At 55.3% G+C, this 14,730-nt stretch overlaps 2 protein-coding genes across 3 annotated transcripts; one reads left to right on the forward strand and one right to left on the reverse strand.

Moving 5' to 3' along the window:
- Positions 1 to 2,003, forward strand: Dnajc30 (DnaJ heat shock protein family (Hsp40) member C30). Its single transcript, XM_004840053.4, has one exon. It carries the CDS (start codon positions 41 to 43, stop codon positions 716 to 718), a length of 678 nt encoding a protein of 225 aa, XP_004840110.3. The 5' UTR covers positions 1 to 40; the 3' UTR covers positions 719 to 2,003.
- A 4,915-nt stretch (positions 2,004 to 6,918) lies between these two features.
- Vps37d (VPS37D subunit of ESCRT-I) lies at positions 6,919 to 10,659 on the reverse strand. Of its 2 annotated transcripts, none has more exons than XM_004840065.3 (4): positions 10,464 to 10,655; positions 9,049 to 9,220; positions 8,550 to 8,632; positions 6,919 to 8,002 (listed from the first exon to the last, which is right to left on the reverse strand). In XM_004840065.3, exons 1-4 carry the CDS (start codon positions 10,599 to 10,601, stop codon positions 7,640 to 7,642), a joined length of 756 nt encoding a protein of 251 aa, XP_004840122.1. In that variant the 5' UTR covers positions 10,602 to 10,655; the 3' UTR covers positions 6,919 to 7,639. The 2 variants fall into 2 exon arrangements, with proteins under 2 accessions (XP_004840122.1, XP_087052380.1); XM_087196254.1 differs by having other exon boundaries at positions 7,458 to 8,002; positions 9,049 to 9,214; positions 10,464 to 10,659.
- Between the last annotated feature and the right edge of the window lie 4,071 nt (positions 10,660 to 14,730).

Here is a 14,730-nt window from a genome sequence, read left to right on the forward strand (position 1 = left end):
CATTGGTCAGCTCATCTTGCACCGCCCACCTCCATTGGAGATGGCAGCAGCGCACCATCTGAGGTATCTGCGGCTTTTTCTGTGGAGTCTGTGGCAACCCGTGAGATGGCCACAAAGTTCGGCAGTGGGTCTGGCCTTAACAGCGAGGACTTATTCCCGGGGTGACGGCTCATACTCGCGCACGGCGCTCTATGACCTACTCGGCATCCCCTCCACAGCCACCCAGGCGCAAATAAAGGCGGCTTACTACCGTCAGTGCTTCCTTTACCACCCGGACCGCAACTCGGGGAACCCTGAGGCTGCCGAGCGCTTCACGCGCATCTCCCAGGCGTACCTGGTGCTGGGCAGTGCCACCCTCCGTCGCAAGTACGACCGCGGACTTCTCAGCGACGAGGACCTGCGGGGCCCCGGCGTCCGGCCCTCCACGAAGCCCGCAGGCGCCCCCGATCCGCCGCGCGCCCCGCCGGTCTCCTCTCGGGTCCGCGGCGCCGATCGGGCAGCCCCTGGTGCCGGCCGCACCATGTTCGACTTCGACGCCTTCTACCAGGCGCACTACGGGGAGCAGCTGCAGCGCGAGCGGCGCCTGCGGGCCCGGCGGGAGGCCCTGCGCAAGCTGCAGGAGGACCGGGCCAAGAAGGGCTTCAGCTGGGAGGAGACCCGCGACACCGTCATCTTGCTGCTGCTCCTCACCTTTGTCACCATCGGCCTTCGCATGTAGCGGAGAGGAGGGAAGGGAGCCTCCCCAGCCAGCCCCAGGAATATGGCCTCTTCTGTCCTCTGAACCGCTGGCCTTCAAAGCCTGTCTCCGCTGGGGTTCGAATGGACAGTGCCCTCCTGCCCTCCCACCCCCGCAGCCGATGAATGGCACATCCTTCCCCTTTGCTCCATAGGAGGCCCCAGGATGAAGTCCCAGAAGCCCTCGGGAGTCCTTTGGGTGCCTGCTTTTGTTGCCTTCGTGTTGTTGCCAACTTTCCAAACGCTTGCTCCGGCTTCGTTGTAAAGCCCTGAGCAAGCTTTGTCTCTCCTGCCCCACATTTATTCTGGAGATTCCTCTGTAACCGTGAAACGTGCAATATGGCCTGTGTTCGCTGCCAAAAGAAAAATTCAGAGGTTGTATGAAACTTGTCTTTCTGTGCGTTCCCCCAGGTCGCTGTAAGACTGAGCCAGGGTAAGAATTCGGGCTGTGGGAAGCTTGCCATTCCTCCAGGTATGCCCCACACCACTCTTCTGTTGGCGGCATTTGGCGGTGGGTAAACCAGGTCATCAAGTGTAAGGACTGCTCCTGTGTCCATGTTTATGGAGTGAGTGACCTTGGAGAAGTAATTCTGTCCCGTGACTGCGGAGGAAGAAGTCATTTGCTTTCTTGAGGTCTGTCATGGCGTATTACCCGTACTCCTAATCCACAGTGATTACAGCACCATGCTGCTAGGGCCAGGTTCATCTTGAGACAGAGAGCCAGTCACCTACGAGTCCCTCTACCACCTGTTGCTAACTATGCAGCCAGTCCCCTCTGAAATAGACTTGGAACTTGGGTCCTGGAATGTGGCCCTTTCTCCTGCCGAGTCCTTGAAACAGGGCTGCTGAGAGCTGTGGGAAACTGGGGGTTCAGAGAACCCAGGACTGCCCCAAGGACAGGACAGGAGGCTTGCTGGTCAGTGTGGAGACTGGATTTCTTATTCGGAGTTACGCGAAGGTTGTTTTTGGTTCTCATTCATGCTGAGCAGTTGGTCCACGTTGCTTGGTCAGAGCTGCAGTTGTTACGCAAGTCCCTTAACTCTACTCACCACTGATGGGGAGTGGGAGTGGGTCAGTTATGAGATTGCAGGTGCTGGTGTTCACACACTATAAAGCTGTAGAAGAAGAAAGCCCTTGCTGGAGATCTATGGCAAGGATGTGGGGCCAAGTGTGATGTCTAAACAGGAAGGTGTTTTGGTACATTAATATCAATTCCTACTCTTGACATTTTGTGTTAAGATTCTTGTATAAATTGGGATAAACCCAGATGGCTGTGATGGTGCACGTCTCTAATCCCAGCCTCGAGGCTGATTCAGGAGGATCCCAAATTCAGGGCCAGCCTGAGCAACTTAGCAAGATCTTGTCTCAAATTTTTAAAAATTAAAAGGGCTGGGAATGTAGCTTGGTGGAAGAGTGCTTGCCTAGCATGTGTGAGGCCTTGGTTTCAATCCCCAGTACTGAAGAAAAAAAAGGATAAACCCACAGCTAGTACAGCTTCATCTCTTAGAAACCATTCAGTTCTTTGTCACCTTAGAGGTGGGGTAAGCTCCTAGCCACAGGCTTTGCAGTGACTCGCCCATTAGTAGCAGCAAAGATTTATTTCAGCCCACTGTGGTTCAGACTTGCTTGCCTCGGTGAGCCTTCAGTTGTGGGGAAAGGAGATGGGTACTCTTTTGTTTTTTGTGGTTTTTTTGGTACTGGGGATATAACTCAGTCCTTGCGCTTGCAAGGCAGGCGGCGAAACCACTGAGCTAAATCCCCAGCCCAGGATGGGTACTTTTTAAAAGAACATTTAATGTTATTATGTTTCATATTTAGAAAACAAAGTCTAATGTTTTAAAAATATAAACCAGGGGAAGTGGAGCTTAATAAGATGTGCAGAAGTTAGTGATTTCTCAACCAAAAAAATGAAGCATCACTGAGTCCTTGGGGCAAGGGCCTATTGTTTTATCTAAAGGGGTTGGATTCTTTGTTGGGGTTTAAAAGCACCAGTGGTTCATCATAGCATGGGCCAGTTTATGTAGACATCTCAAGTTTGTTTCCTCTCAGTTGAGATCACAGCCAACAATGTTTCGTATTTCCCAAGAACCTGTAAGTACAAGAAATTTCCAGAAGTTTCAGACTTGAGGGGAGGGAGAGACAGTCAAAGCTAATTGAGTCTTCTAGAACATTCCATGCATCTCTAAGCAGGGTGGTCTATAAAGTTTATTAACCATCATCCAACACAAAGCCTCTCCTATGGACCAGAACTAGGGCTGCCCCACTCTGAGAGTGTCCATGACCACCTGCCTCAGGTCTTGCTTAGACCCCAGCTGAAGTTGGTGACCCTACTTCCTGCCCTCCCTAAAACTGAGTCTAGGGCCGGGTATTTAGCTCAGTGGTTCCACTGCCTGCCTTGAAAGCGCAAGAACCTGAGTTTGATCCCTGGTTCCGAAAAAAAATAGTCTAGGCCCTTCACGGCAAGGGAGAGATGTGGGAGGCTTTTTTAAAGACCCCCGATTGGTTCCCATGGTAACATTTTTCCCTACTTTCCACTTCCCAGATTGTCCAGGTCTTTCCTTTCCCTGTTAGCAGCTCTGGTGAGAAGACCCTGAACTAGGCCAAGCACATTAGCCCTGCCTTCTGAGGCTGTTCCCCAAGCCCTGGTAGTGGGAAGGCTCAGACTCTCAATCCGAGTCCTTTTTCTTCTTTGGTTACAAAGCAACCAAAGCAAAACTCCATGGAAATTTGGACCTGGAATGGCAGACGAGGGTAAGAGGACACAGCGTACCTGAGACTGCTCGGGAAGTGGGGAGGGGGTGCAGGTACCAAGACCAAGAGCAGCAGGTAGGGGTCCTAGCTGCGGAGGCTTAGCCTACCAGACAGGAATCAGAGGTGCACATCCCTTGCCATTGTGGTATTGTCAGCAGGACGTTGTTCCTCCTGAGCCAAACTTCGTTGTCCCCTCACAGCTCTTTATTGAATGCTAGGTAAAAACGACCTCCCCCAGTGTTGAGGGAGCAGGATGTCTTCCTGCTTGCTCTCTTCTGAGTTTCTGGCAGTCATTCAATAGGTGCACCCCTGGCCTCTGTCGTGGTCCCAGCGTGAGGCAGGACGATTGAGAATCGCCTTTCTCAGGCCAAGGAGTTGTCCACCGGGTCTTAAGTGACCCCAGAGGCCCTGAGAAGCACCGAGTGAGTGGGCACAACACTCCCTTTGGGGAGATGGGAGGGGCCTGTGTCTTGAGTCTTCAGGTTTCCTAGGTCACCAGACCTGGGAAAACAGGCTGAGGAGGGACACTGTAGAATCCAGGGCAGAGAAGAGTGGGTTCTGTCCTGGCCTTTGCACACTGTCATTTCATCGGTCCCGTGGTGAAGTCTCACGCTGCCACCTGCCTGCCTGTGAGCAAGATCACAGGAAAGACCTGCCTGGCCACCCTGCCCTGGTCACCCCTCAGACCTGGCTTGCCATCCAGGTGGAGCTGTGTGCAAAACAGCTGAGGGACCCTCTGTCAATAGCTTAAAGCTGTGATGAGCTTGGATTCTGGACCTTGTGACCTTGCAGACACCAGGAGCTCTCTGCCCTTGTCCCTGTCCCGAGGGCACAGTGTCACTGAGTCTCACATCACTCCACTGTCTCCTGACCTGCCCCAACCTGGGTTCCTGTCACTAGTCTTGAGGTGGGCAGCCCCTCCCCGCTCCTGCCTTTGTCCCTTCAGCAGTCACACACTTACCCCTGCCTGGGAGGGGACGGCAGTAGATACATGAAGGCCTGTTTCAGGGGGACCAAGAGCAGACAGATCAGTGCATAGTTCATGGGCCACAGCCCAACTCCAGTGTTTGACCTGCACAGTGTCCTAAAACAACTTTGTAACCAACATTGAAAACAAGAAGAGTGCAGAAAAATACAGATCAGTGGCTTCTCAAAAACTGGGAAAATCTGCCACCACCAAGATGGGGAAAGCTGAGCAACATCCACCCTAAAAATGAGACATTGCTCCCCAGTGGTGGCTCTTCCAACCAGCTGGAAGCAGTGACATGTGAAGGACCTTAACCCACACACTTGTGCCATTGTCCGGTAGTAGAAAAATATTTCTCTACCCCATGTCTATCAAGAATGAAAACCACCAAGGACGGTGCATTTCCCAGAAAATGGGGATGGAAGCATTTCTTTGTGGAAACTGCTTAGCACCTCTGTGTCACCTTCCTGGCCCCTGAGGCCATTTGAGTTGGCACATCCCTCCACTACCTAGAATGTGGACGTAAGAACCCACACTTCACACAGGCGGGCTAAGTGGAAATCCTCAAGGGGGCCAGTGGGGCAGTGCTGGGATGGAGGCCAGGCCCTTGCACAGGTTAGAAAGTGCTCTACCACTCAGCCCCAGCCCCAGCCCCTGAGTATAAATCTTATTTTCACTGTAGGGCAAGAAACATGTTTTGAGAGGCCTACAGCAAGGGCGAAGGCTTAGGCAAACCAGAGAAGTCCTTTGGTACCATAACGCCAGTTCCTCCAGCAGGCTTTTGTGTAAAATCCTTGTATAAATTGACATAACCCCACAGCAACATGTTCTGGAAATCCAACCAACTTGTTCTCTTGGAAACCATTTGGTTCTCTTGCCTTGGAGGTCAAGGGCAGGCTCTCAGGCAGGCTCTGCAAGGACCACACTGACTCAGGCCTGCTCAGCCCAGTGTGAGCCTTGATGGGTAAAATGAGGCACATTTCGTGTTGTTTCATACTTGGAAAACAAGGGGGGAAGTTTAGGAAAACATGAAGAAGCTCGTGATTCCCAAAAAAGAGGTGTATGTAAAACTTTATTGAGGGACAAAAACTGTTTTTAATCCAAAAGAGGTGGGGGTTTATTATTGGGGGATGATTTGGTTCAGGTTTGTAAAAGCACGAGTGGCCTGCTCTAGGACCTTTCCCATGGGCCCTGCATGTCCACCCTCAAGTTTGTCCTCTGTCACAGAGGATCATTGCCAAGATCCTTTCCTGGGGCCAAAGAACCTGGCATTAGGGAGGGCCCAGGCTGTCCAAAACCTTCCAGAACATTCCATGCACCTTCAAGCAAGGGCCTTTGGGAAGTTTTTCAGCCAACTCCAAGCCTTTCCCAAGCTCCCAGAACTAGGCCCACGCTGTCCCCACTGGCCTCAGATCTTTCTCAGGCTGGGCCAAACTCGGGGCCCAAGGCTTTGTGGAAGGTGAGGTGTGTGGGAGGCCTGAAGGACCCCATCTAGTTCCCAGTCTCTCTTGTCTGGGTCTTGCCTTTCTCCTCTTCTTACCTGCCTTGGGGTCCTGATTCCCTTCTGGATGCCACTGACCACATCATGGTAGTAGAGAAAAGCTCAGACAGGTCCAACTTTAGCCTCCTTTCTCCTCATGGTTACCAACTAACACCTGGAAGCTCGGACCAGGAAGGGGAGGCCTCTGTCATCTCAGAGGCCAGTGTGACACAGTCACACTGTGTCCCCTAGTGAGTCACCTGTGTCTAGGAGTCACCTAATATACTTCAGCCTCCAGCTACTCCAGTGCCAGCAATGAGGAGGGCAGGTGGACTCTCAGGTGAAGTGGACTCTCGGTGCTTTAGCTGTGCCATTGTAGGACAAGTTCGGCTTGAGGACTCCAAAGCTCACACAAACCAGTTCCTTCAGCTGCTGCCTAAGCCTCTAAAGATCCTGTCAGCAATCCCCAGGCTCTTCTCACACACTGAGACCACACTAGCCTGGTGGGCTGCTCCAGCCCCCTTGCAAATCTCCCTGTGCAGGAGGTTCCGTGCCTCTCTGCCAAACTTTGCTCCTCAAACCTGACCTAACCACATCCCGCTGGCCCTTCTTGCTCCACACTCATCAGCCACGCTGGCCACCGGGCAAGCCGAGGACAGAGCCTTCAGCCCTACAAACCCCTCCAGCGGGGGCTGGTCCAGAGGGGAAGCAGGTAGCATGGTGATCTGGTGACGCTGGGAAAGAAGGTGTGGACAGGTGAAGCCTTGGAGACAGGCAGTGGAGAATAGGCTTCTGGCCAGAGCACTGGGAGGTAAGATTTAGGGAAAGCCTTCGTGGGCCATAATCAGAGGAGGCTTCTCAGAAGAGGCAGCAGCGGTACAGGACCTGCAGGACAGCTGGCCAAGGAAGGAAGGGCCTTGGAAGAGTAGGAAGCCCAGGAGCTGTGGTGGAGGCTGGTGGAGGGGCAGAGAGGAGGCTGGCAGCATCACCCTCATCATCACATTTATTGACGGCCCCTAGGAAGCGGGGCTGGGGACAGAACATACAAAGACAAGGACCTGCCCTCAAAAAGGTTCCATTCTAAGGAGACAGGGACAGAAAAATTCAGAATGGTCTTTCCTGGGGATGCCCCACTCTCGCTTGTGCAGGTCAGATGCCCCCTGGCCTACCCTGCCCCAGGGGCCGGAGCAAGAGAGGGCCCCAGAGCAGGCCCAAGGCCATGGTGTCCCTGGCCCCACAGCTAAGGCCTGGTCGCCTGGCTCCTAGGGAGTGGCTCCAGAGCTGGGGGAAAGGTAGGTTCAGGACATGATGGACACTTCCTTCGGCCTTGGCATTGTGCGAGCCCAGTGGAGCAGCGGGTGCAACAGGCTCCCTGGGCAGAGCCCCCAGGGAAGCGGGCACCTTCCCAGGCCCCATGGTGAGTAAAGTTCTTGCATGAGGCTGGCCCATCGCCCTGGAGGCCCCAGCCAGGGAGACAACAAAGGCAGAGGTTCCTCAGTGCCAGGGCCCAACACCCTGCCCACCCACCCCCAGCCCTCTCAGGCCTCCTCCAGGTGACCTCCTCCCCTGCTCAACCTCCAGGGCCAGGGCCTGCCTGAGGCCAGGGGGAGGGGCCTGCCCCTCCCCCCACCCAGGCAGTGGGGGAGGAGGAGGAGCCTTGAATCAAGTTTGTCTGGGTCCCCCACTGGGGGGCCATACCCTGTATCCTACCGGTGGGGGGGCTCTGGCTGAGAGGGCCGGGGGCTCAGCAGAGGTGCTGGGCCGAGGGGGCACCCGGGGGAGCCCTTCAGTGGGGGCACTGGGCGGGAGTCCAAGGGGGGCAGGCTCCGGGGCACGGCGGGTGGCCCCCGGGCAGCCCCAGTGGGCAGGACAGCTGCAGCTGGGAAGGGTTTGGGGGCATCGGTGGCAGCAGTGGGGGCTGGCTGGGTGGAGCGCTCCCTGCGCCGTAACAGCTCCTGCAGTTTCTCAGCCTGGGTCCGCCTCAGGTGGGCCAGTGCCCGGCCTCGCTGGAAGGCGGGCAGGAAGGCCTCCAGGCTCTGCTCGCCCAGCAGCAGCTGCTCCATGTGCTCCTAGGTGGGCAGGAGAGGGATGAATGTGGCAGGAGGCGACCAGAGACCCCCCCACACCTGAATCCCCACCTGCGTGACCACCTGTGGCCCTGAGATTCAGCTTGGCCTGCCCTGCTTGGCTGAGCAATCATGGGCCGCTGTCCTTCTTACTTACAGAGTGAGGGCACCGTCACCAGACCTGCTGGGTCAGAGAGCAGGGCCCAAAGTGGGACAGACAAGAGTCTCATCAAGACGCCCAAATGCGGCCTGGGTCCCCTCTTCCCCGACCCCTTCAACACACGGGGAACTGCACCCCCAACCCAGCACAGGGGAGGAGTGGGCCTCGGAGCCTCTGCAGGCCAGCCTCTGCCACCCTGGGACAGTCAGGGAGTCATGGTAGGGACCGTATGCCCTGCTGTCTAGGGCTGACCGGAAGTGTGGACAGCCATGCCCAGCTCTCAGTGGGCTCCCCGGAGGAAGGAGCTCCCAGCCACCATGCAGTGAGCCCTGAAGAGGGACAGGATGGGTCTCCCTTCCAGTGCCCAGGCCCAGCCACCTCTCCCCTCACCTCAGCCTCCTGCTCAGCCTCCTCCAGCTCAGCCTGCAGCCAGCCCAGCGCACAGTGGGGACTCCAGCGATGCATGGTGTCCTCTACGGCCACAGAGAGACAGAGTGACAGGCAGAACAGCCAAGCAGCTCTGACTCTGTGTGGGATTCTACACTTCCCTTCCCTTCTCTGGAGCCTCAGTTTCCCCATCTATACGAGGCCCGTGGGACCAGTTTGTGGTCTCCCCTCCAACAGTTGCAGACGAGAAAGCAGGACCTTTGACTCCTAGAGCACCCCAGGGGGATGCCTGAGTATCAGGCCCCCTTTCTCCCACTGCCCAGGGGCCCCTATGACCTCTCCACCCAACTCTCTCACCCACCACGCTCCTTCCCACACCATTTTCCAGGAGTGACACCCCTCAAGTCTGCCCAGGAGCAGGTTTGCCCCATCCCCGCTTCAGTCTGGCATTTGCTAAGGCCAACTGCACTCCAGCCCAGAGGGTGTCCCCAATGTCCCTTACCCAGTCGCTGTAGCTTGTCCGCGCAGTTCTCGGCCACCTCTCGGAGCTCCTGGTACTTGATGGCCAGGGCAGCCCGGCCCATCTCCAGGCGGGGCCGCAGTGCCAGGTTCTCCTTGGCCAGCGCGTAGTTGGAGGCCAGGCATGCCTCTCGCTCCAGCTGCAGGCCCTGGAACTGGGGCAGAGGAGTGCTCAGGGGGCCTTATCCTGGCTCAACTCACTGCCACCTGGGGTGCTGGTGCCACCCTGGGCAATGGTGTCCACTTGCCGAGCCAAAGACACCTGCAAGGGCCCTACCCTCAGGGTGGTGGGGCCAACAGGTGGAGGGACTGCTGTTGGGCAGGACCAAGTTTTGCCCTGAGCTCCCTCTCCGTCCGTCCTCAGTTTCCTCTTCTACAATGTGAGTTAAAAAACCACCTACCTTACAGGGTTGTTGCAAGACTTAAGTGAGCAAAACTATAAAGGCATCTACCAATGTTAGTTAATTTTTAATTTTTCAATTAATATGTCTGCTCAGGTCCCCAAGGAGTCCCCTCCCTCTGCTCTATTTTCCATGCATGGGCAGCTTTCCCTCTCGTTCCAGGCCTTTGTCTGCTTCCTCCTCAGGTGTGTGTGCCTGGAACCCTCCCACCAGCCCCCTGACTCTCCAGAGTGCTGTCTGTACCCCTGTCCCTTCCTGGCACCCCCTCAGGTGGCCCTGTCTTCCCTCCAAACCCCCTTCTCTGCCCTCCAGTGGAATCCCACACCCCCGCCAATACACACCCCCTTTTCCTCCCTGGGCTCCAGCACCTGCTTCCTCCTTTCCTCCTCTTGCAGGAGGCAGCCCTGGCCCCCCACAAGCCTGCCCCCCTGTTTCTGGAGGGCCGAGCCTCGCTCCTGCCCCGACTGGGCGCTCCCCTCCATCTGTCCGCTGTCGGCTGCTCCTGCCCCTCCTCATCCGCCTCCCTCCCACACACACTTTCCCCTCTGCCCCCCAAGACGCCCAGCCCTGGCCTATCTCCCGCGGAAGAGCAACTTTCTCTATGGTGGCCTACGGGGCACAGCTCCCCTCCCGGCGGCGGGCACAAAGCCCCCCTGCGCCCCAGAATGCGCAGATGCTCCCCTCGGCCCCCCAGGTGTCAAGCAGGCCCCTAGTTCTCCCCGCGGAAGCCGCCTCCCCTTTCTGGCCCCGCGAACGTGGGTGTGCAGCCAGGGCCCCCGACACCCGGCCGCCACCGGGCCCGGAACACACCTCCTCCGGGGCACCGCGGGGACACGCCTCGCGGCCACCCAGGGTGCGCGGCACCCCGGCCCCTCCCGGCCGCCCGGCCCCTTCCCGGGCTCGGTGGGCCCGCTCGGCAGCCGCCTGGCGCCCCTCGCGGCTCGGCCCGTCCCGCAGGCCGCGGCCCGGCCCGCGCCCCCCGCGCCCCCCGCGCTACCTTCCTGCTGAGCCGCACGATCCGGTCCAGCTTGGGCTCATCCTGAAGCAGGTCCCGCAGCTGCCCGGTGCTGAGGATCCCAAAGCGCCCCGGGCTGCCGGGCTCCGGCCCCGCCCGCGCCGCCCGGGCCCGGTACATGCCGCCCGCCCGCGCCCCCAGCTCGGCTGCTGGCTCGGCCCGCTCGGCCCCGCTCCGCCCGGCTCCGCTCCGCTCCGGGATCCGGGATCCGGCTCCGGGATCGGGCCGCGCGCGCGCGCCGCTCCGCCGCCAGGGGGCGCCCCTCCCGCTCTTAAAGGGGCCGCGGCGCCGGGGCTGGGGGGTGGGGCGGGAGGGGGCGGGCCGCACCCCGCGGCGTCCGGGGCTCCTCGCGCACAGCGAGGTCTCCGGGAAACCTATCCGCCCTGAAATCCTAGGCTGCCTCTCTCTGCTCCCCTTCACCGGGCACAGTTCACCACGCCCCGAGGCCTGGACTCTCCTCCCACCGCCAGACGTCTGTAACGTGAGGGTTATTTCACGTTTCTCCATTCGGATTTGCACTATTTTCTGAGTTTGGCTGGGCGCCGCGTGCTAAGTTGCACAAGTCTCTCATCTTCCCCAAGCCTCACTTTTCTCGTCTGTGAAATGGGATAATCACACACCTGGTGCGCACTGGGAATGTTGCCACGCCCATCGTCCCAGAACAAGGGAGGCTGAGACAGGAGGATTTCGAGTTCAAGGCCAGCCGGGGAGAGGTAGCAAGGCCCCCTCTAAGATCTAAGGCTGGGAGGACCTTGAGTGCCTGACGGTAGGGTTTCTGTTATTTTAGAGAGGAGGAAACATCGCGGAGATGACGTCACCTCGAAGCCACATTACAGGTAAATGAAAGGTGTCCCAGTTCTTTGCTTTGTGCCCTCACAGAGCCCACTGCCTCTCTGTGCAGGGCCCTGAGCCAGGCGGGGTGGCGACACTGTCCCTGCCCTGAGGGAGCTCACTGATTAAGGCAGAGTCCGTCCTGTTCCGCTAACGCTAGGACAAGGCAGATTGGCAGGAGTCACCGCATGATGGCTTCCAGTCCCGTGTGACACCAGATATGTACCCCATCTTTACACCTAGGTTGGCCATTGCCGCTGTCCCCACCGCAGGAAGCAGACACTGAGATCAAGTTGCTTGTGTGACATCAAAGAGCAATGAGTGACCTTGTTCTCTGGACCACATTACTAGGAAAGCACCGAGGTGGGACCGGGATAATCAGAAAGGCTTCCCGGAGGAGGTGACTTTAATTCGGGTTTCAATGACTGAATAGGAGTTCTGAAATTTAAGGAGTAAATAATGGAACCAAAGAGAAGTCCATAAACCCAAGCATAAGGGGCTAGAAGAGCCCAGCAAGGACTTTCCCAGTCCATCCGGAGCACCCAGGTGGGCATCGTGCCGCTATTTGACAGAAGAGGCCAGACAGGCAGTCAGACTGTGAAAGTAAACTTTGTCCACATTTTTGTGATGACTGATTTTTTTCCAGTACTGGATACTGAACCCAGGGCCTTTGCACTAACCTACACTCTAGCCCTTTATTTTTTATTTCAAGATAATGTCTCACCTAGTTGCCCAGGCTGAAGAAGTTGCTGCCACTCCCTACCCCACCTCTTGGGATGCTCTTCCCACTGCCCAGCGCCTGCTTCCCTCCCTTCCCTCCAGGAAGGCCAGCCTACCGGGGTGGCCCTGCCCAGGGCTGTCCTCCACCCTGCTCACCATCAGGCCTTCTCTGTCTCTCTCTGGCTCTTTTATCTTCATTTTCTGTGTATGGACTGACACCTCCTTTTTTGCCTGCCCCCCATATTTTTAAAGTACCCTAGACACTACTTCCTTTGTCCGTTTCCTTACCACCCCCTATTCTTGCTTCAGTCTCAATTCACCTCCCTCCTACCACTTCAAGGACATGTCTCTAGCCAAGGTTTTAGATCACTTTCCTTTTTCTTTTTTCCTTTTTCTGTACTTGGGATTGAACCCAGGGTCTTTGCACTAAGCTACTTCCCCATCCCTTTTTATTAAAATTTGAGACAGAGTCTCCCCAAGTTCCCTAGGCTGGGTTAGAATTTACAATCTTCCTCCCTCTGCTTCCCAGAATGCTGGGATTTCAGGTGTGTGTCACCAGGCCTGGCTTCATCAACAACTTTCTGACTGCCAGGGGCCCCTCCTTTCCACATTCCACACCACTGGTTACCCCTCTCTTTTGGCTGCATAGCCACCAGAGCCTAGGCATTTCATAACTATCAGGTTGGCAAACATTAAAAAGTCAGATAACACCAAGTGTTGGTGAGGATGGGGGTTGCACTATCCACTCACTTTGGAAAGCAGTTTGACAATTGAGTGATTCAAAGATGCTCCCTCACCTCCCTCCTTAGTCATTCTCCTCTGTAGTAGAGTAGCACCCCCAGCACAAAAGAAACACATCCTGGCCCCTGGGACCTGTGACTATGTGACCATGCATGGCAGAAGGGACTTTGCAGGTGCCATTAAGGATCTTGAAGTGGAGAGAGATGATCTTGGGTCACCCAGGAAGGGTCTGATGTTGTCACAGGTGTCCTTAGAAGGAGGGACAGAGTCAGAGAAGGTGAAAGGACAATGGAAGTAGAAGATCAGTCAGGAAGAGATTTCAACATGCTAGATTATTGGCTTTTGTTTACGTTTTGGAGCAGGGTTAAGACAGAGTCTCACTATGTACCACAGGCCAGCCTCAAAATCAAGACCCTCCTGCCTCAGCCATGCCCAGCACATTGCTGGTTTTGATGCTGGTTCTTAGCAACAGTACTGGTAGTGGCAAAAATAAAAACAGAAAAAAAGCCAAAGGTACAAAACAGGGGAAATGCAAAGAAACTGCTGTCTCTGTACAGTGGAGAATTTGGTACCACACAGCAACGAAATGAGCAGACTGCAGCCGTATGTATGAATCTGGATGAATCTCACAAACACTGAGTGAAGAAAGGAATCTCAGAGCCTCCTTCAGTGGTGCATGCCTCTAATCCCAGACACTCTGGAGGCTGAGGCAGGAGAATTGTAAGGTCAAAGCCAGTGTGGGGAATTTAGCAAGACCTTGTCTCAAAATTTTAAAAAAGAGGGCCAAGGATTTAGCTCAGTTATTCTGCCGCCTGCCTCACAAGGACAAGGTCCTGAGTTTGATCCCCGGTACCAAAAAAATTTTAAAAAGAAAAAAAGGGAAGGGGCTGGGAATGTAGCTCTGGGCCAAGTCCTGGGGTCAATCCCTACCACTATATAGAGGTGAAAATAAAAAATTAGGGAGAAACAAGTCCTCAGAAAAATACATTTGGTAGGATACTACAGTTTTTTGTTTTGTTTTGGGGGTTTTTTTTGGTACCGGGGATTGAACTGCAGACCTTGCACTTGCGTGGCAGGTGCTGGAACCACTGAGCTAAATCCCCGGCCCTGGTTTTTTGTTTTGTTTTGCTTTGCTTTTTGTGTTTTGTTTTGTTTTTGCAGTACTGGGGATTGAGCTAGGCCATTTTTAATATTTATTTTTGAGACAGGGTCTCGTTAAGTTGCTAAGTTTGTCAAGCTGAGCACAAATTTATGATCCTCCTGCCTCTGCCTCCCACAATCCTGGGATTACAGGTGTGCACCACCACAACTGGCTCTACTGTTTCTATAAAGAAAAAAAACAGGCAAAATGATATATTGCTTGAAGATAAATATAGAGTGAAAATGTGGGAACAATAAACATGGAGTTCAAGGCTGGCTGCCAGGCAGAAAAGTATAGAATTGCGGTGGAGATGCTGAAGACTTTGGTGGCAAGGATGGTTTGATCTCATAAACTGGGCAAAGGCACAGAGGTGTACACTGTATTGCCCTTTCTGCTTTTTGGTATGTCTGAGACTTTGTGAAAAACTAAAAATTTTGAGAGTCTAAGTTGAGAACTTAGTTTTGGAGTCAGAGAGTCTTGGGTCCCCTTCTGTGCTCCACCACTTCCTGAGTTGATTCAAAAGTAAAATGTTCAATTCCTAAGGCCAGGGATTTAGCTCAGTGGCACTGCACCTGCCTCGAAAGTTTGCAAGGTCCTGAGTTCAATCCCTGGTACCACCAAAAAAAAAAAAGTTCAATTCCTGCAGCCTCAACTCTGTCCACCACCTGTAAAAGGGTGGGTGAAGGATTGGAGGAGTGGGCTGGGCATGGTGACACTCACCTGTGATCCCAGCACTTGGGAGGCTGAGGCAAGAGGATTGCTGTGAATTTGAGGCCAGCCTGGACTGCATAGTGAGTCCCCAACTCAAAAAAACAA

This window comes from Heterocephalus glaber, unplaced genomic scaffold (assembly GCF_053883595.1).
Source record: "Heterocephalus glaber isolate CG9 unplaced genomic scaffold, H.glaber_assembly_v1.0 deba00001610, whole genome shotgun sequence".
NCBI lineage: Eukaryota > Metazoa > Chordata > Mammalia > Rodentia > Bathyergidae > Heterocephalus > Heterocephalus glaber.

Bases quoted from the DNA above. Each gene is read 5' to 3' on its own strand.
- Vps37d (XM_004840065.3), bottom strand. From the start codon at position 10,601: ATGTACCGGGCCCGGGCGGCGCGGGCGGGGCCGGAGCCCGGCAGCCCG. The intron at 9,221-10,463 runs GTAGCGCGGGGG...CCTCTGCCCCAG, and splicing joins TCGTGCGGCTCAGCAGGAAG to TTCCAGGGCCTGCAGCTGGA. The intron at 8,003-8,549 runs GTGAGGGGAGAG...CTGCCCACCTAG, and splicing joins AGGCTGAGCAGGAGGCTGAG to GAGCACATGGAGCAGCTGCT.
- Dnajc30 (XM_004840053.4), top strand. From the start codon at position 41: ATGGCAGCAGCGCACCATCTGAGGTATCTGCGGCTTTTTCTGTGGAGT.